This window comes from Barbus barbus, assembly GCF_936440315.1.
Source record: "Barbus barbus genome assembly, chromosome: 33".
NCBI classification, from domain to species: Eukaryota; Metazoa; Chordata; class Actinopteri; order Cypriniformes; family Cyprinidae; genus Barbus; species Barbus barbus.
In genome coordinates, this window is record NC_136761.1 from 21,975,605 (window position 1) to 21,996,400 (window position 20,796).

At 36.5% G+C, this 20,796-nt stretch overlaps 1 protein-coding gene across 1 annotated transcript in view; it reads left to right on the forward strand.

The window, feature by feature from the left end:
* The first annotated feature begins 983 nt into the window (after positions 1–983).
* LOC306853108 (proto-oncogene DBL-like) overlaps positions 984–20,796 on the forward strand; it is a 28,988-nt gene continuing 9,175 nt past the window's right edge. The window contains exons 1-25 of the mRNA XM_079390297.1: positions 984–1,607; positions 5,868–5,936; positions 6,090–6,204; positions 6,564–6,654; positions 9,038–9,157; positions 9,239–9,355; positions 9,437–9,586; positions 10,714–10,835; positions 10,957–11,071; positions 11,862–11,981; positions 12,066–12,257; positions 12,814–13,005; positions 13,167–13,338; positions 14,438–14,520; positions 15,241–15,323; positions 15,403–15,469; positions 15,569–15,684; positions 17,349–17,418; positions 17,531–17,623; positions 17,714–17,806; positions 18,941–19,066; positions 19,146–19,367; positions 19,614–19,706; positions 20,127–20,205; positions 20,293–20,356. Of these exons, the coding sequence (XP_079246423.1) occupies positions 1,514–1,607; positions 5,868–5,936; positions 6,090–6,204; positions 6,564–6,654; positions 9,038–9,157; positions 9,239–9,355; positions 9,437–9,586; positions 10,714–10,835; positions 10,957–11,071; positions 11,862–11,981; positions 12,066–12,257; positions 12,814–13,005; positions 13,167–13,338; positions 14,438–14,520; positions 15,241–15,323; positions 15,403–15,469; positions 15,569–15,684; positions 17,349–17,418; positions 17,531–17,623; positions 17,714–17,806; positions 18,941–19,066; positions 19,146–19,367; positions 19,614–19,706; positions 20,127–20,205; positions 20,293–20,356 (2,858 nt within the window). The 5' untranslated portion in view covers positions 984–1,513. The remainder of the gene's footprint in view (positions 1,608–5,867; positions 5,937–6,089; positions 6,205–6,563; positions 6,655–9,037; positions 9,158–9,238; positions 9,356–9,436; positions 9,587–10,713; positions 10,836–10,956; positions 11,072–11,861; positions 11,982–12,065; positions 12,258–12,813; positions 13,006–13,166; positions 13,339–14,437; positions 14,521–15,240; positions 15,324–15,402; positions 15,470–15,568; positions 15,685–17,348; positions 17,419–17,530; positions 17,624–17,713; positions 17,807–18,940; positions 19,067–19,145; positions 19,368–19,613; positions 19,707–20,126; positions 20,206–20,292; positions 20,357–20,796) is intronic.

The window sequence follows — 20,796 nt, forward strand, 5'->3', positions numbered from 1 at the left end:
ACAATACTTTTTAAAAAATAATTCTAGCAGCCAAATGCTCACAATGACTGTATTTATTTGATGAAAAATACTGTAAAAAGTGTAATATTTTGATGTGCTGGCAAAGCTAAGTTTTCAGCAGCCATTACGCCAGTCTTCAGTGTCACATGATCCTTCTGAAATGCTGATTTTCAATGTTGAGAGTGGTTGTGCAGCTTAATATTTTTGTGGAAACTGATACACTACCATTAAAAAGTTTGCATTAAATTGATCAAAATTGATTGTAAAGACATTTATAATGTTACGAAAGATTTATATTTTAAATGAATGCTTTTATTTTTTTCATCAAAGGATCTAAACTGTGTTCAACATTGATAAGATATGGAAATCTGCATATTAGAATAATTTCTGAAGGATCATGTGACACTGAAGACTTATCTTAATTATTCCAAACATTTGACTCCTAGTTTATAAAATAACACTTAAGCAAAATTTTGATGACATTCTTGCTCATGGTATTTTTCTGCTATTGTCCTTTATTTGTCTTCAGATGTTAAAGTTAGTCTGTCCAAATCTGTCCAACAATTGCAGAGGATGTGCATAATGAATAAAGACTGCAATGCCATATGTTATTTCAAACCAGCGGTGTCTCATGGGCATAAGATGCAGTTGTAAATGCATAAATAGTATGTTCTTTGACAACAATGCCTCTTATTCATGTAGCTGTTTTCCCACGCGTCATACTTTTCTGTATTGTGAACAATGAAACTCCTTAGTCTAGGAAGAAAAACTAGTTTTGCTGTCAATAGTGATATTCAGAGCAGTCTGCCTGTGTGCGTGTGTGTGTGTGTGTTTGTAAGAGTAAGGGTGAGAATGTGTGTAATACAGCATGCAGGGATCCAGCAGTGAGAAGAGAAACTGAATTTAAGCCACTGCCGATGAGGGAAAACTGACCAATGAGGATGGTGGAGATCAGCAGGGGGCGGAGTCTAAACTCCATAGCTGAGAAAGTCAATGGGGAGGGAGTTGGCAGATTGTCAATAGTGTGAGTCTAAGAGCGATGCAGATCTGACGCACTCTAACTCACGGGAGTTTGCAGCCGGAGGGAGTGTGTGCGTTGTGTTTCTGAAGAGAGCAGACCGTCAGCACTGTGGAGAGGAAACCCTTTTAATCCGATTCACTTTTGGGACAGGACCTTATCCACTCTGCCCCTCCCTGATGTGTATGTGTGTGTGTGTGTGTGGTTTTTGTAAGCTGAGATGTGATATTGCAGTGCCACTGTCAGCTGCACCAGGCTGTTTGCCATAGATATTTCCGGATCCCGTTTCCTCCAGCGGGGGGTCTCTCTGGATGCGCTTGCTCCTGCTCAAGGTGACTTGGGGAGTCCAGAGCCGTGAGTGGCGGCACAGAACTCAAGTCAAGCCTCGGTTAGGACTTGTTCAGAGGAGGTAGTGAGATGAATCCAGGGTGGAGTGGGATGTGATGGCCTAACAGGCCCTGAGTCAAGTCACTCCTCTCCGGGAACAGCCAGGGAATGGGCTCGGCCTCTCCTCAGGAGCCCGAGAAAGACATGGAGGGCTATTACAACCTTTTGCAGGCAGGCTCGGAGCTGGAGAACACGCTGCAACGTGAGTATATGCTCATATGTCTTTAAAACTACCATTTTTGTTCACAAAGACATCAGTTTCTCAGGATGTTCACTGGCGTTTTGTGTAGTATTGCAAGGATTATGTTTGCTATTTATAACTAAATGGAGTTTTATCCATAACCTAGATTGGATATTTGATAATCTGCTTGAATGGACTGGACTCAATCTTTCTGTAATTGAAAAGCAGAGGAATTCCAGAACCTTGTATTTTTCTATGGTAACCTTTTCCTGAAACCTTAATATTAAGAGCATTTTGATGGACATATACAGTAAGCTGGCAGTTTATAATCATGCAATATGAATTTGGCCAGAAGCAAGATTGAAGGATGAAAATAGAAGTTGTGCTGTCCGTATTACAAATGGGCGCCGAGACACCAGAAGTAGAGCACTAGGGCATATTAACCCTCTGCCCTGCTCTCTGGCTCTCAATAATTGGCTTTAAACCCAGAGAATGCTCTTTAGACCATGACTCAGCATCTTCATTTTAGCCACCATGTCTTTCCTCAGGCACTTTAATGCATTTAAAGGTTTATAAGGCTGAATCACTCCATTATGTTGTGTGTCATGTAATATTTACATTATGATGCTTCTGGTTTACTCAAAGTGATTGTAGGAGATTAGCTTTGGCAGTGTATCTCGGGTTGTTGGAATCTGTCTCAGTATTGGGGTTGTTTTTATGTGAGAGTGAGCGTGGTGGCGTCTGTGTTAAAGTAATGCTTTGGAAAGGTGTTTGTTTGTTACGTTGTAATGATGCATTGTAATACGAGACAGTAGTTCCTCTCAGGCTGAGCCAGGTTCACAACAACAACATTCTGACACAGAGCCATTGTGAACACCTGTCTGGGCTTAGATAACATCCATGCTGCAGCACGCCAGAATCTGCTCAAACAATGAGAGATGTTAGTATTCTTCAGTATATTTGACATTGAGAAATCTGAATGCATTTTTATGTTGGTTCACGATTACGATGAATTGTATATTAACCTGAATTCGCTTTCTGAGGTGCTGTTTTAAAGCTAAACTGTTTTGAATGATCTGTAGATATGAACTCTGATCCTTTCCTTCCTCTAACCACATTGCATGACAATATGTACATGTTTATAGAGTATGAGCATGAACGCTTTAGGGGGGAAATTTGTTTATCTGGGATCCTACTTAGATCTGGCTTTAAACTTCAAAATATAAAAATAGAATACTTTGAATGTAATATTTATCAAAACTGATTTCCACTGTGTTATAAATGCAAATTAACATTTTAACACTAATCTTCTGGGATTTGCATTCACAATGCTACCACATTTGTACCAAACACACTTAATAATTTATGAATTTCAGATCAAATATCAAACCAAGTGGAATATATAAACCGATGGTTCTTGAGCTTTTCTCACAAATAAATGAACTGTCTCTGTGATTTTGAATCAATGTACAGTATGTAATGATTTTCAGTGAAGTCAGGTGTAGTTCATCACATTAACCACTAACATTTGACAATAAATACATTTGTCATCATTTTAAATGGCAACATTTTGTGAAATGTTTTGCTTGAAAAAATTCCACTTGGGTTGATATGTAATGCATTAACATTCACACAAGTGTAAGTGTAACTAAAGGGTCCAAATACTTTTGGGCTTAATGTATCTAAAACATGTTTATCTAAGCTAGTCACTGTCTGTGCTTTTATCAATTTAAAGTATAAAAGCTCAGGCAGCTAATCCTCTTAACATTCAAGCATATTTAGGAACCATCACTGTCCCCGGAAAGAACTACATTTATGAAAACATTCAGAAATTATTGTTTGTTCAAAAGTCATTTTTTGTTGTTGTTTTGGAACAGCACTTTTTGAATTAACAGCATTGTTTAAAATGCATCATTAATACATTCCTTTTTAAATTAAATATAAACACGTCAATCAAAAGGCAGCAATTATGCAACACTGAATTTTGTATGCTGTTATATAATTATATTATATTTACATTATAATGCACTTTTATAAAACACTTTTTATTATATATTGATTATTTGATATCAGGTTTCACATTCTGCCTTTTCTGAATCTTGAGAATAGTTCAGATAACCATGTCTCCTACAGGACAGAGCATAGTCTCTGTGTTGCTACTGAGCAATACAGGTTTATTTAGTGAGTAGCTTTCAGACTGAGTTCAGACATGTTCACATGGACACGACCTTAAAAGTGTTTATTTTACACAGACTCACTATCATCTCTGAACACGCCCTCAAAGGAGTATAAGGTGTGGTTTTCCATCTGTGTTGTTTTAGAAGGGCGATACTGGCTAAACTTAACATTGTCAAGGCAGTTCTGGGCTTTCTTATAGAGCCTGGACACATGGCAGAACAAAGACGATGAGCAAATATACTCCAGCATTTAGTGACCTAGCAGACTCAATAAAAAATGAAATGGAAAATGTATATACAGATAATTCATTATATTAAAGGAATAGTTCACTCAGACATGAAAATTAGATGAAAATGTACTCACCCTCAGGCCATCCAAGATGTAGATTATTATTTTCTTCATCGAAATTTAGCATTACATCACTTGCTCACCGATGAATCCTCTGAAGCGAATGGGTGCCGTCAGAATTAAAGTCCAAACAGTTGTTAAAAACAGCACAATAATCCACAAGACAGTCAAACAAATCCATCTTTAAGGCATTTTAACTTCAAACACTTCTGACTGAAATACAAGTTCATAATCCTACTTGTAAAAGGTGCTTGATCTGTGAATATTTCTCTTCTAATTCAGATGAGACAACTTTTTCACTGGACAAAGCAATATTATGATTAGAAGCAATGCTTTGAAATTAAAAACATCTTGATAGATGTTTACTACAAACATGCAGATTGTGGGTTACTGATTATTGTGATGTATTTATCAGCTGTTTGGACTCTCATTCTGACGGCACCCATTCACTGCAGAGAATCCATTGGTGAGCAAGTGATGTGATGGTAAATTTCTCCAAATCTGTTCAGATGAAGAAACAAACACATCTACATCTTGTATGGCCCGAGAGAGAGTAAATTTTCAACATATGAACTATTACTTTAATTGTTAATATATTTGCACACACAAATTTGTTGCACAGACCTTAAGATGTATTTTTATTATTATACAAATTCTGTTATTAGTTGTGAATATATTTGCACACAAATATTTATTTCACAGACCTTAAACTATATTATTATTATTATAAAAAATATTCTTATGTCTATTATATAATGCTTATTTTTTTTATATAAAATTAGTTTGCAAACTAGTGGAAGGCTAAAACATATTTATTTTTGCTTTCTAGTCTAGACCATCTTGTTTAAATTCATCTCTCTAAAATGTACAATGTATTTATCTCTCCATAACTCATCATATTATAAATCTCATTAATTTTGCTTTTGAGGTGTATATAGAGTATTTAATATTTTAAACTGTTGAAACTGTCCTGAGTGTTATTAAATATTTAGTTGTCTTCATTCACATTCATCTCTGCTCCAGCACCATTATATCTGTTGGAAACTCATTACATTTTAATGTCAGCATTTATTTTTTATCATGATAGGTTAGTAGTTATATAGATAGCAGTTTTTACATATTACACCATTCTTCAGGGCATGACCCTTTATTTAGGAAGATTATCAGGTCATTTTTTATCAACAGTGGTTATAGTAAGCATGTAAGGAGCCTTATAGTAGGAAAAAAGCTGGACTGTAACTTGACCCAAAATAATCCATTTCCTCTGCAGAATATTGCATTTCTCTTTGTGGAATTAATTTGTTTTTGTTTGCCACAGACACAGGAAGCGAGTTCATGGTGAAGTCACTGGAGACCAGTGTTGGTCCGTATGCAATTTGAACACATCCTCTATTGTCAACCTCCACTTGCAGTGCATTGTAGTATGAGACGAAGCTCGGAGGAAACTGAACCACAGTCTCCTCTTGTTTTCAGTATCTGGCTTCAGTCCATCTTGATGGTTCTGCAGACATGAATACATTAGACTCATTGCTACTAACTACTAATGTTGTCAATTTCACAGAGGAGTCCATTAACAGACCATAAATCATTTTATATAGCACTGGGATTTACAGCTTCTGGTAGTTTGTACATTGAACACTGGGTGGTGCTGTTCCTGAAATTTCATATAACTGACTAAACCACATAAACTTACAGAAACATGACCTAAAGCTTCCCGCTTTATTTATATGTGGCTCATCTTCATTGTCTCCTCAGAGGTCACATTCCCTGTGAGTATGCAGGAAGTGGCTGGCTACATTGAGAAACAAGTGGCCTATTTATCAGGTGGGGTTTTCAGGTTCTGTTTAATAGTTTTTGGAGACGTAAAGTACATGTGGATTAATGGCTTGTCTAAACATGTCAGATAAATTTGGAGCAGTGCCACAGAATTTGTCCTTAACTGAAAAACTGATAATTTGTTTTTTTATTGAATTCCAGGGGGATGCGGTGAGGACTCTAGTGTCATCATCACTCTCCCAGAATGCTCTGCTTTCAGCGACATTCCTGAAGAAGCTCTGGCCAAAGTTCTTTCATACCTCACACTGATCCCGAGGTCCGTGTCTAATATATACGCCTCTCCATCTCACTGCATTGCAGTACAGCAACAGTCCCTTATGTATTCTCTTCACATAAAGCCTTGCAACAGCTCTTATACAAATTGAGCTATTCAAATGAATGTATATGTATTGTTAGTGAGCTAAACATGCAAAGGTCTTTGTAGTTACATTGTAGACACAATGCAGTCAGGATCTTTTAAGATGAAAGAACATATCGATCCCTCCATACAATGCAAACATATGCCAGTGTACATTTACATACATATGTTCAGATATTCTGGTTGTTTATAATGTTATGTTCTTAACCAAGAGCGAATGCAGTTACTGTGATACGATGCACTTCACATGTTTCCAGAACACGGCAACCTGGTGTAAAATTTATCATCATTTTAGACCGAAGACTGGATACTTGGGCCTCGATCAAAACAGCATTGGCACGGATTGCAGTAAGAAATTACAGTATATTTTGTTTATAATAATTTTTTATAATGAATGCAAAAGTGTGAAAGGTGTTTTGTTTTAATTAATTATTATTATTATTATTTATGGTTTAATAAAAAATATTGTACATTTTTATTGCATTTTTTATATACTATTTTCTAGAAAAAAGTATATAAAAATGTCTGTATAGTGTAACCAAGTAAATCATTCAAAAAGATTTCTTGCACCTTGCATAAACTTGGATTTAATACTTTTAAAACTACACACACACACACACACACACATATATATATATATATATATATATATATATATATATATATATATATATATATATGTGTGTGTGTGTGTGTGTGTGTACAAATAACATTAATTTTGACTAAAAATAAATACTTTTAATTTAAAAAGTGACAACATATGCATCTTAGAATAGCTATATTTATTAATTAGTGGATGCATAGTATTATTGAAGTGCTTAATAGATCCAGGGAGAACATAAAGCATCGCTGACCCTTATATGTCCTCTGGGGATTGAGTGCATTACGCTTCTGTATTTGCTGTGTGCTGAAGCGGTTTTGTCGCTGTCCGCGGTGCTGAAGTGGATCAGTGCGGTCGCAGTACAGTATGTGCTCACAGCCCAGTTCTCTGAGCTCCAGCCTGAATAAATAACTAACTGCGGCACTTCTAACTGAAGTTTGCGATTAAAAACAGCTCGTGTGAAACCCGAGCTCACTGCGAGGCAACGGGAATGCATGAGTTGGCACAAAGCATGCGCAGGTTTTTATACGATGACGCTTTTGGGGCGAGGGAGAGGAGAGGTGAGGAGAGCGCAGGAGAGACGGTGCTGTGCTGCCACCCTCCCGACGCTGCGGCGATGAATCCCGCAGACCTTCCACTGCACCGGGCACCGGTCTGCCACAGCAGGATGGGCGAGGTCTTAAAACATCCTCGTAAAACATCGATCGCTATGAGTGAGCGAGACAGCAGGCGAGGACTTCCGCGCATCCGCCGCTCCACGGTAATGTGTCTGGAGTAGTTTCGCTAAAGAGTTGGACTGAAGTTTAGATGAGCACAATGCGGTACACTGCGGCGCGACGGACGGCTTTAGCTTAGTCATCCGACCTGGATAAATGCTAGCGAAAGCGTTATTAATGTAACATATAAACAAATATATTAGCATGCATATGAGCGATAGCCTACTGAATATTTTTCGCATATGATGCTATTGTTTACAAATACGTAAGGACGAGTCAATGTCAAGCGTTGTGTGTCCTTACTGTGATCTGTGCTAGGATGAACTGTAATGTTGATGTCCTGTTTCTGTTTGCCAAAGAGATTAGTCAGATTTGTTTCAAATACTTATGTATATGAATGTGATTCAGCTCCTGTGATGAATAAACTGTGCATTTACAGGAGCTGTCAGCTAATCAGGCTGGTTATCTCAATGATGTTTTAACTAGATTTAGCTGTTGTCTCATCAGTTTGATTGACGGCTTGTTGTCTCTGCAGACTCATTGTCAGTTATCAGTGTGATTGATGGGGATGTGTGTGATGAGTGATAGTACAGGACATACAGTAACACACTAGACTCAGTTAGCCTACATGAATAATATTAAAACTTCAGAAAGCGTTTATTGCTTTTTTGTGAGTTGCATGCATTGTCAGAATCCCATATACAGTGGAGTCCAAAAGTCTAAAAACACATTGAAACTTTAAAAATGGAAACAGAGACTAAATGAATTAGCAATATTATTCTGCACCGTTTTCAAGTGATTCAATTTTTTATATTGATTATGTAAACTCATTTGTACAGATGGTCAGATGTTCATGGACTGTATCTGCTAAAAGTATAACATAAAAAAACACAAGATTCACATATTTATTTAAACTTCAAATGAAGGAAATTACAACTGAACAGTTTAATTGTTCTCTCTTTTTTGTATTTAATACAATAGCAGACTTACTGAGGTTAATTTCATACGTAGCTAGCATTTGTACTAAGTTTTGATAACTATATTGGCCATGAAAGTTATAGTAGTGGAATAATGGAGTTAGTAACTAGAATAGTTCATGCATATTTTATTAATTGTTCATCATAGTACTGTACTTTACATGTATTTTAAAATGCATTTTCATTTTGACGTTGTGTCTGAAACAAAGGTAAAACAGTAAAATCTACACATTAAAAGCAACTGAAAAATAGGGTAAATGTTTCCATGTAAAGCAGCATTATATTAAACCCAGAACAGTCATTAAATAGGTAGAACTCTTTTTCTGTTTTTCCTTGTATCCTCCACGTTTTAAGGATTATTCATGCATTTATCTGCCTGTTTAAGGTGGTCTGTCCTTGTGTGTCTGCCAGGCTGATATCATCTCTCTCTGTCTTAGGCGTCATTCCCTGGAAACCTGCACCTTGTGTTGGTGCTGAGACCAACCAGCTTCTTCCAGCGCACGGTTACAGATCTTGGCTTCCGCTTTAGTCAAGAGGACTTCATGCTTAAAATGCCTGTATGACTCATTACACTCATTTGTAATTTTATCTTTGTAAAGTCAGTACCACCCTGACCTGCATGCGTGTCTGTTATTAAGGTGGTGATGCTCAGCTCTGTCACAGATCTGCTGCGTTACATTGAGGAGAATCAGCTGACCTCAGAGTTTGGGGGAACTCTTGACTACTGCCACAGCGACTGGATCGTCTTGAGAACAGTAAAAAATGATGGTATAGATGCATTAACGAAATAGACAGAAACATCACATTAAACAAGGTAGTCTCTTTGTTTTTTACAGGCCATTGAGAGTTTTGCGGTTATGGTTAAGGACATTGCTCAGATGCTGCAGGCGTTTGGAACAGAGCTGGCTGAGACACAGTTATCAGAGGAGTGCAGTGCTGTTGAGTTCCTCCTGCTGTCCCACACCGAGAAATACAGGAGACTTAAGGTACAGCGCAAGGAAGCCCTCATGTGTAGAGAATCCTCCCACTTTTCCCTTATTGATTATTGCTGGATTGTAATAACTGTTTTAGGGACATCAAAATTTCAGCTTAGCGTGTATGAATATAGACCACTGTTTACAATTTGGGGTCTTCATCAAGGCTGTTGTCTATTTGATCAAAAATACAGTAAAAACAGTAATATTGTGAATTAATATTACAATTTAAAATAACTATTTTATTTTTATTATATTTTAAAATGTAATTAATTTATTCCTGATGCAAAGCTGAATTTTTAGCAGCCGTTACCTCAGTCTTCAGTGTCACATGATCCTTCAGAAATCATTCTAATATGCTGATTTGCTGCTCAACAAACATTTCTTATTATTATCAAAGGTGAGCAGAAAGCGCAAAAGAACAGCATTTATTTGAAACAGACATCTTTTGTAACATTATAAATGTCTTTACTGATGAATTTAATGCATCTTTGCTAAATAAATATTTTATATAAATATTTCTTTTTAAAAATCCTTCTGACCCCAAACGGTTGTTTATACGAAATAGTATTTTAGGTTCTGTAGCTGATTATTTAATTTTTTTACCCAGTTATAATAATTTATTTTATTTTTCTAGTTTAATTTAAATGCTTCTCTGGTGAAAGAAATATTATAAATATACTCATATCTTGCATCAGTCTCTTAATTGAGGACAGTAGAGCTGCATGCATAATAATTTAAAAATATTTACCAAAATAATAAGCAATAGTTTAACATCTCAGAAAAGGACAAAAAACTCTTGACAGGACAACCTATTAAGCAGAATGCCTGCAACAGCCTCTTTTTATCAGATTAAACATGGCGTCTATGCTTGTTTCTACTACCACTTATTTTGCCAAGGAAAACATAAAAAAAAGTACCAAACCTAGGGGAATAAACTATAATTAGGGTACACAGAGCATGGGAGTACAAAAGCTATATTCCACTCCAGTCTGCAGTCACTTTTAGCTCCTGTCTTGTATTTTCTTGTGTTTTTGCGGCCCTTCTGGGATCTGGCTGTTGTTTTGTTCCATGATTCTGTGATGTCAATGACAGCAGAACACAGTGCGAAGTGTTTTTGTTGTTATTCATGGGTGAAGGACGCCATCAGATCTGTGATGAGAGAGGGGCGGCAGCTGCTCTCTAACCTGGAGACTTCAAGGAAGGAAGGGGACGCCGACACGCGCTGGGACATGACGCAGGACTGGGATACCATGCAGAGGTGTAGAGTTTGATCCTGTTTATTTGAAAATAAATGGTCTGCATCACAAATACACATCACTTTTTTATTTCTAAAACGATGTGAACTTGAAATCATGCTTTCTGACATGTCCTAACTGCAGGCTGCTGGCTCAGCTCACAGATATGGAGATGGCGTTTGATGGCTTCTTTGATAAGCACCACCTCAAACTGCAGCAATATTTACAGCTGCTGAGATATGAGCACAGTTTTCAGGAGGTGAACTGCTTTTCTGTCCCTAACATTGCACAAAGACATACTGAGAGTTCACAAACAAATGCTTTGTGCAAAGCCAGTGCTGCCATTTGATCATGAAATGATTCTGATCGTTACCACCTGTGCTGGGTAGTTATATCTGTCCAGGCAAAAAGTAAATTTACATTTAATATATTAATTTAAAGTGTCTTTGTCAAACTTTTTGAACATTTATTTATTTATTGAGTTTCAGCATTGTATACCAGCACAATTGCACAATAGTTAGAGCCTTAAAATAAACATCTTGAATAAAATTAAGCAAGACTACAGTAAACAATAGCTGAGAATTTTAATATATGACATGACCTGGCAATAAATAAATATGAATAACTATTAAACAATATATAATGTGTTTTTTATATATATATATATATATATATATATATATATATATATATATATATATATATATATATATATATATATATATATATATATATATATATATATATATACAGCGCACGCTGTGTAAAACCAATGATGTGAAGTGCAAAAATAAATGCTAAAAAGCTGATAGTTTTATTAGTATAATATTATGTAGTATTAATTATTCAATTAAAGATTCTGGAATGTTGCCCTGCTTTTCAGTTCAGTTCTACACCGCTGCAAAAAAACAGGCAATTTATCAGTGCTGAATTATCTCATTTTTCAAGAGTAAAAGTAAAGAAAAGAGAGAAGGATATTTTTCCTATTATAATTGGAAGAGTCAATGAAAGTATTTGCTCTAGTTTTCCTAACATTCTCTTTCTGTCAGATGGAGTGCTCTTTAGGGAAATTAAGAGCACAGGAAAGGAAGATAAGCATCACAGGAGAATCCCTGTCCCAAACAGAGCAATGTGTCAGAGAGCTGGACAGTTTGGAAAAACGTGCGCAGGTAGCTGCATTATGCCTCCCTGTTCATGTTGTACAGTCAGTAGCAAATATGCAGATATTTCTGATAGACTTGTGTGTGTTTCAGGAGGAGATGAGTCGGGCTCAGGTTCTTATCCTGCATGGGCATCAGCTGGCTGCTGGACACCACTATGCCATGGCTCTGATTATCCAGCGCTGTAATGAACTCAGACATCAGTGTGACACCCTGACCTCTGCCCTCAATATTAAACACAACTCCCTGACACAAGCACAGACCCTGCTGCGCCACCTCGAAGAGGTGGGCTAATATATTCACTGCTTTTCTTTTTATAGTAATTTTTTATACTATTATGAAAAAAATATTTTTTTAATGTTTTTTAAGAAGTCCCTTATGCTCATCAAGCCTGCAATTATTTGATCAAAACACAAGAAAAACAGTAATATTGTGAAATATTATTACCATTTAAAATAACTGCTTTCTATCTGAATATATTTTAATATGATTTCTTCCTTTGATGGCAAAGCTGAATTTTCAACATCATTACTCCTCCTTCAGTGTCACATGATCCTTCAGAAATCATTCTTATATGCTTAGTTACTGCTAAAGAAACATTTCTTATTATTATCAGTGTTGAAAACAGCTTATGTTTTGCTTAATATTTTTGTGGAAACTATGATTTTTTTTCTGTATTCTTTAATGAGTAGAATAATCAAAAGAACAGCATTTATTTGCAATATAAATCTGAATAAAATAATAAATATAAATACTGCCACTTTTGATCAATTTTATGCGTCCTTGCCAAATAAAAGTATTAATTTCTTTTGAAACAAAGAAATCTTTCTTTGTTTTGCAGGCTCAGCGGTGGTGTGATGATGGGGCTTATCTCTTGGCCAATCAGCAGGTGGATAAATTCCAGTCTAAAGAGGGTGCGCAGGCAGCTCTTCGAGATATCGAGAGGTTCCAGGAGGCGACGCCACCTCTCCTCAGTGCTGGCGTGGATGTGCTCTTTCTAGAGTATGAATCTGTGCTCACTCCTTGTCTACAGGTAAATACTTTACAGACTACAGAAATGAGACTAGACCCAGTTTCAGTAGTTGTTTGATGTAAATTCCTATGCATCCTTTTAGAAATGTAGCTTCTGATGGATGTATTTGGACCCTCTAAGGCTAAATATAAATGGAAATTCTTTACTGTGTTGTGTTTCAGGCTCATATAGAGAAGACTTTTCAGAAGCATAACTCTGTGCAGGCTCTGATTCAGTCCAGACAGAACTGCCTGAGGAAACTGGCAGACAAACATGTCCGACCAATCCAGCTGGTGGCCCCTCGTCCAGAGAACCCACCACGTGCAAAATCCCCCCTCTTCTCCCCCAAACATGGTATGCGGCAGTGCAATATTAATTTTGGGCCCACTTATCCTCAGTATTTTTCAGCCGTGAGTTCTCACAATCTTATCAATAGTTACTTTTTGCACAAAATGTTTTTTATCTAGACAACATTATTCTGTCATGTACATCACTTGCTACAGTGCAAAAACTGATCAAAGCTTTGCTTAAAGTGGATTGCATTGGGGTAATGACAGGAAATCTTACTATAGCTGTTATGTACAGTACCTTTACAAATGCACAGCTGCACCTTTTTCCTAATAAACCCCTGTGGATAATGCAGACTTCCTGGGGAGTTCCGAAATAAGGTGCATTTGCAATTCACATGTAGCACCTTTGATCCTTATTAACTCTGATGACCCATAACACAGGCTTGTCTGTCACATATATTCAAATGAACGACATGTAAATTAGGAAGCATTACTTTTTGTTTACCTCACAGTGCAAACCTTTAATATGTGGCTCTGTGGAATACTTGATTCTGATTGGTCAGTAGTGGACCTCAGCTGTCAGATCCTTTTGTATAATGACCATTAAATTAAATATTTCACAAGTGACTATGGAAATTTGTTAGAAAACTAGTACAGAGAAAAAAGTCAATTGAATTGCAGATTAATAATGTATTATAGAATAAAATTATGAACTATATAATGGGAGAGAATAAATTACAGAGATTCGGTCATCATGCATTCAGTATTCTTGAGAGAGTTGAAGCACTTTAAGATGGAGAGATCAAGGGAGGAAGCCATAGAGACGTGCAGAGCTCACCTGACGTACTATGATCTTCAGCACAGCTGGATAAGAGCCCATCAAAAGGGATCTGACAGGAACGCAATGTAAAGATGGGTCTGTAGCTGAAACAAGGGCTTTAGGGAGGGTTTTATTCACTTACTGAGGTCATAAACTGGTATTGACCTCTGAATGACTTCCAAAGTCAGATCAAACTGATATTATGTTATGCCCAGTCACTAGTCTGCACTTTTAAAAATGCAACTTCAAAAAATATTCTCATAGCACGTACTAAAGCTGCACGTTTTGCAGCATACATATAAATTCTGTGTTGTATCCAACTGCTCTTTTTGTTTTAAAACAGATTTTAATTCCAGTCTAAAGTTCACCTTTGACCTCCCATTACCAGGCAAAAGAACATCAAGGAAAAGCCCAAACTCCAGGAAGGTAACAGCGCTTTTTCACTTGGTCTTTATGAATAAATTTGGAGGTTCTTTTGATAGTAAACTAGGTCTTAATTTACTATCAGTACTGTAATGTATAGTATATATATGGATGTTTCCTCAACTATGATCCTGTTGAATATTAGAAAATAAACTCTCTGAGTCACTAGTTTAATTTCGTATGTATAATCACGGAATAATTCACAAGTAATTTCCATTACAGCTCAAATGATTTATTGTATTATTGTAAGGGCTCTGTAATGCAAAATATGGTGATGGAAATGACATTTTAAACATGTTCAAAATAAAATAGCTGTCTCCTATTGCCTTTTTAAGGCTGATTTTATCCTAAAACAATGAAATCACATTTTCACACATTTCACAATGACATTAAAAAAAAATTGTTTTACCATAATATTCACTTTAATATATAGTAAGTTTTGATTTTCCCTCACACATCAGTTTTCAAGATGTGATCGTCATATGACAAAAAGTTGAAATTTAGGTTTTTTAAAACAAATAAGTAATGTTGTAAATAAAAATCCACCACTGAATTACCCAAAGCTGAAGAAACACCCATAGACTGTATTTCACTTTTCATATTATAAGAAAGATATATTAAGATCAGAAAAGATGGAAATGGTGCAGTATGTGTGATTTGATTAAATCAACGCCTTGTGCTTGTTTCTAAAGGAAATCACTCTGTGTTTTCTGTGTGGTTCAGATCGAGGTGATTCATGACTATCAGACAGCCAGCTCTCTCCCGTACAGTATAGATGGAGAAGACGGCACTGATCTGCTCAAACGGTTAGTCTGCTGTCTGACACTGTCTGTTTAAATGACACACCGTTGTGTCTGATGACCCTGTGAATGTGTGTGACTCCAGACATGTGATGAAGGAGCTGATCGAGACCGAGAGGATCTATGTGGAGGAGCTGCTGGCAGTGCTCTTGGTAAGATGACCTTTCTTTTTCTGAATGTGACACTGAAGATGGTGTTGATGTTATGGATTTGTTTATGATCTCTCTCACTCTATTTGTCTGGATTTGCAGGGCTACAGGGCTGAAATGGACAATCCGTCTCTCGCTCCGCTCCTGCCAGCAAGTCTCCGCAACAAGAGAGATGTGCTGTTTGGAAACTTGCCTGATATCTACAACTTCCATAGCAGGCAAGGCCACACACAGAGAACTTCACTCCGCTGCTAACGGCAGGAGCAAAATGTAAAGAATAGCTTCAGACCGAAATACGATTCTGTTTCCTGTGAGATAAAACAGCAAATCCTCAGCCTCGGAAGTTCAGACACAACTACACACTCACAGTTTTGACTTCAAGACACCTTCTTAAAACATCTTATTTTAATAAACCTTATCGGTTTGTGCAGCTGTGTTTTGTCAGTGGCTTTGAAACCTGTCTTGCCTGCTGGGTCTTCATCCCCGGGTGAGGCAGATTGCCAAATTGGTTGACTGCAGGAAGCCGTTACGCCAATTAAAGCACTTTAATTACAGCTAAATGGCTGTTGGTCAAATAAGGATTTGATTAAGCCAATGAGAGCTCAGCTGGAAGGGAGCGCGTCAGCAGAGTAGGGGTTCTGATAGACAGCTGTGTGACCTCTCACTGAGTGTCAGTCAGTCTTATCCGTTACTGAGACAGAAATGGCATAGTGCAACTGGGAAATAAGGAACTGAATTAGTTGCTAAAATAATTATGCATACTAGATATTGTGCATACTACTTTTGTATTGCATATTATGTATAATGCACACTACATTTGTAGTGCATATTAAAATGAATACATACTAATTGTAGTGCATACTGGATGTTATGCATTTTATGCGTACTTGATAGAGTCCATACTAGATTTGTCCAGCATACTATGTGTATACATGTTTAACACATTATATATGTATACTTCTGTACTGAAAATTAGATTTAATACATAGGCTACTAATTGTAGTGTATAGTTATAGATATAATGCACATTAGATGTTGTGAATGTGTACTGGATTTCTACTTTTCAATAGTTTGGAGTCAAAATCAATTTATAATTTCGTTGGTTTGTTTTCCAGTATACATATCTAAACATCTTTACAAGACGATACATTTACAATTTAGAAGCCATTATTTAAGATACTAAGGACCTGTAGAGTTTTTAGACATTGTTCTGTGTCTTGGATTAAATACATACTTTTTTTGGTAGAATTAAGCTTAAAACAAGAAGAATTTTTTTTTTATTTGCTGTAAAAATGCAGTAGGAAAAACAGAATAATAACATGTTAAAATGTGGGTAATTATATAATGAACTTTTGATTCAAAAGTTTGGGGTCAGTAGGAATTTTAATGAAATACTAATACACAAATACTAAGTGACATCAAAGACATGTATAATGTTACAAAAAATATATTTCAAATAAGTGCTTTGAACTTATTACAGAATACTGAAAAATGTATGACAGTTTCTACAAAATTATTAATCTGCACAACTGTTTTAAAAATTGATCATAATAAGAATTGTTTCTTGAGCATTAGAATGATTTCTGAAAATTCAGATTTGCCATCACAGGAATAAGTGAAATTTTAAAATGTACTGAAATAGAAAACAGTTATTTTAAATTGTAAACATATTTGATATTACTATTTTTACTGTATATTTGATCAAATAAATGCCGCCTTGGTGAGCATAAAAATATTACCAACCCTGACATTTTGAATGATAGTGTATTACATAAAATTGCATTAAATTATGAAGTAGCTTGTAGCTTGGCAAGTAACATTTTCAACGGCGCTTCCCCAGCACTGTTTCCAAAGTGTGTGACTTGTGTCTTCTGTTCTCCAGTGTTTTCCTGCAGGATTTGGAAAGCTGTCTGGAGAGCCCTGAGGCAGTAGGGGCTTGCTTTCTGGAAAGGGTGAGGAAGTTTATAACACCATATGACACCAATTTGAGGTTACTGTTCATATCTGTCTGTCTTTTTTGTTTTTACAGAACATATCTAACATAAACTATCTGTCTGATTTCAGAAAGACCATTTCCATTTGTATGAATGTTACTGTCAGAACAAGCCTCGATCTGATTCTTTATGGAGGCAGTTCTCGGACTGCCCGTTTTTTCAGGTATCAAAAACCATCTCTATCTTTAAAAATACTTGCAGCACACTGGTATGCGTCTAAAAAGAGATCTGGGATGTGTCCTGTGTGTTACAGGAGTGCCAGAAGAAGCTGGAACACAAACTTGCTCTTGACTCATACCTACTGAAACCAGTCCAGCGCCTTACAAAGTATCAGCTTCTATTAAAGGTGCAAGCTTCAGCTGAATACAAATATGAATTTAGGGTGTTTTCATATAAAATTGTCTTTTTGCATTTAAATTTTTTTAATACTTTTTATTATATATGTTTTGGTACCAAGTCCGTTTGATCAGGAACTCCTACCTGAGTATACTTGAAAAGGTGGTTCATGTGAACTGCGGTATGCGTTTAGTATTATATCACAATGCAACCTGTGGAACCTTATTTCTGCCACAGAATAAACATATGTTAAGAGTTAATGCCTCACAATCGACCAATTGCAAAGAGCTTGATTGACAGATGAGCTGACCATTCGTAACTTAAACCTGAAAAATGGTGTGTTCCACGGTTGAAATAAAATACATTCTGATGTTCATTCACAGTCATTTGTTACTTTAAGTAAATATGAAAAGAAGATTGGTTCACATGCTGCTTTAACTGAGGCAATACCGTGAGCAATTAAAGAGCCACAAAATGGTATTTATTGATTGAATTTCTTTAAAAATCACAAAATTTGAAAGCTGAGAATCTTGAGACCTTGTTTCACTTATAATTTAGAGAAAAAAGTCAAAATTGTAGACGTAAACTTTGAAAAAATTATAAGAAATGTAAACTCGCAGTTACAAGTTCATAGCTTGCAATTGCAATATATATACTCACAATTGTAAGGAAAAAGTCATAATTATGAGATATAAACTCGCAATTGTGATTTTAATTTTTTTTTTTTTTCTCCGAATTTTGAGTTTGCGTCTTTTTTTTCCCCATAATTCTACATGCGCATTCAGAAAAAAACAGAATTGCGAGGAAAAAAGTCAGAATTGCGTGATATAAACCTGAAGTTCTGGGGGAAAAAAGTCTGTAATCTCACAGTTGTGATTTCATAACTTGGAATTGCATTATTAGGGAAACACAGTTTGTGAGATAAAAAAAAAGTCAGAACTGTGAGATATAAACTCACAATTAGGAGAAAAAAAGTCAGAACTGTGAGATAAAAAGTTTTTATTCCGTGCTTGTAAATAAGATTTCATAGCAACCTTTTTTTTTCGTAATTTTACTTGTAATTAAAAATTATTATTTTTTAATTCTGATGTAGGAATATTTTTGTCCATTAAATCCAAGGAATTGTTTGTGTGTTTAATAATAGGAGCTTCTGAAGTACAGCTCAGGCTGTGAGAGAGTTTCTGAACTGCAGGGGGCGCTAGAAGCCATGCTGGACCTGCTGAAGTCAGTCAATGACTCAATGCACCAGATTGCCATCACCGGATATGAGGTGACATTTTTACCAACTTAAAGTGAGCGTGTGTGAGTTTGTGTGTGTGAATGCGTAGCTAACAAGTTGTATGTTGCAGGGGGATCTCAGCAATCTGGGCCGCGTGCTAATGCAAGGCTCCTTCAGCGTGTGGATTAGTCATAAGAAGGGTCCGACCCGAGTGAAGGAGCTGGCCCGCTTCAAGCCCATGCAGCGACACCTGTTCCTGCATGAGCACGCGCTCCTCTTCTGCAAGCGTCGGGAGGAACATGGAGAGAACGCTGACAAAACTCCCTCCTACAGCTTCAAGCACTGTCTTAAGGTACGGCGCACACTTCCTGCTGGGAGCACATGTGCAATCTCAGAAAGCCCTGCCTGCATCGCATGTGGATGCATCGTTGTATATCAGCCTGTTTACTCATGGCAACATTCCTTCCTTGTTTTTAAAAAGTGATGCTACATCACGGGATGTGACAGGATATGACATGTTTATACAGCAGGTAGCTGTGTGTTTTCAGATTCGCATGTGTTTCCATCCATGAGTATAAAATGCTGTTTATGCTGGCAGATGAGTGCAGTCGGCATTACGGAGAACGTCAAAGGAGATGTGAAGAAGTTTGAGATCTGGTACAGTGGCAGAGAGGAAGTCTATGTGATACAGGTGAGAATGTTTAAAGAGAGAGTTCATCCAAAAATGAACACAACAGCAATTCTTCTTCAACTCCTTTTCAGAGAGGTTATCATTTCGGTTAGCTGCATCAGATTCACAAATTAACAGCTGTTACACTTGATTTGTCTAATTGAAAATGAATGAAACTTAGAGAACTATATACACATTTATCAAGTTTCAAATATAAACATGATTCAGTGTAAAAAAACAGTGTAACAGTGTAATATTCAGAAATTACTGGTCAAATTATGTCATTATGTGAATTTCATTATATTTTTCTCATACAAATATAAAAATAAGCAGTAAAATAAATGCAAAGACTAATTATAATATAATAAAAAAGTATTACTTAATGGACAGCAACCATGATTACTGACACATTTACCATTGTTATGCAAAAACTTCTCATAGGCACCCACAGTGGAGGTGAAGATCACTTGGCTGAACGAGATCAGAAAGATCCTGACCAACCAGCAGAAACAGCTCAAAGGTCTCAGTACATTTCCCGTGATTAAATGTCACTGTTATTCCTCCACAAGTACTTTGAGTAATGTGTGCTCTTCTCTCATTGGTCCAGAGGAGTTGTGTCACTCTGCTGCAGTCTCAGAGCAGATGCAGATGTCGTCTCCTCACTCAGTGAGGTAAGAATCCGCTGGTGTACAGATAACTGTTCCTGAGCCCCTCTCTAATCCCTGATCCAACCCTCATCGATCACTCTTTCTCTCCTTGACCCTTTGGCTTAGACCAGCTTTTTGCTGCTTTTAGCTGTTAGATCTCTCACATGACACTTCCTTCCCAGAATCCCACCAATAACAGTACCCTCCCTGCTTGTACAGTCCCCGCTTTAGCAATCCATATGATCTGTAAGCACGGTCCAAAATTAACTTATTATTTTTAATTATATGTAACTTTGTTCATTAAGAAATGTTACCGGTCATAAATATACAGGTCTTGAATTTAATTGTGCATGATTGTAAAAATAAACATACAGTAGTAGTTTATGTACAGTGTATATAATAAATACAACAAATAATATAATGCACTATAAAATGTAAAAACATACATATGTATACATTTATGT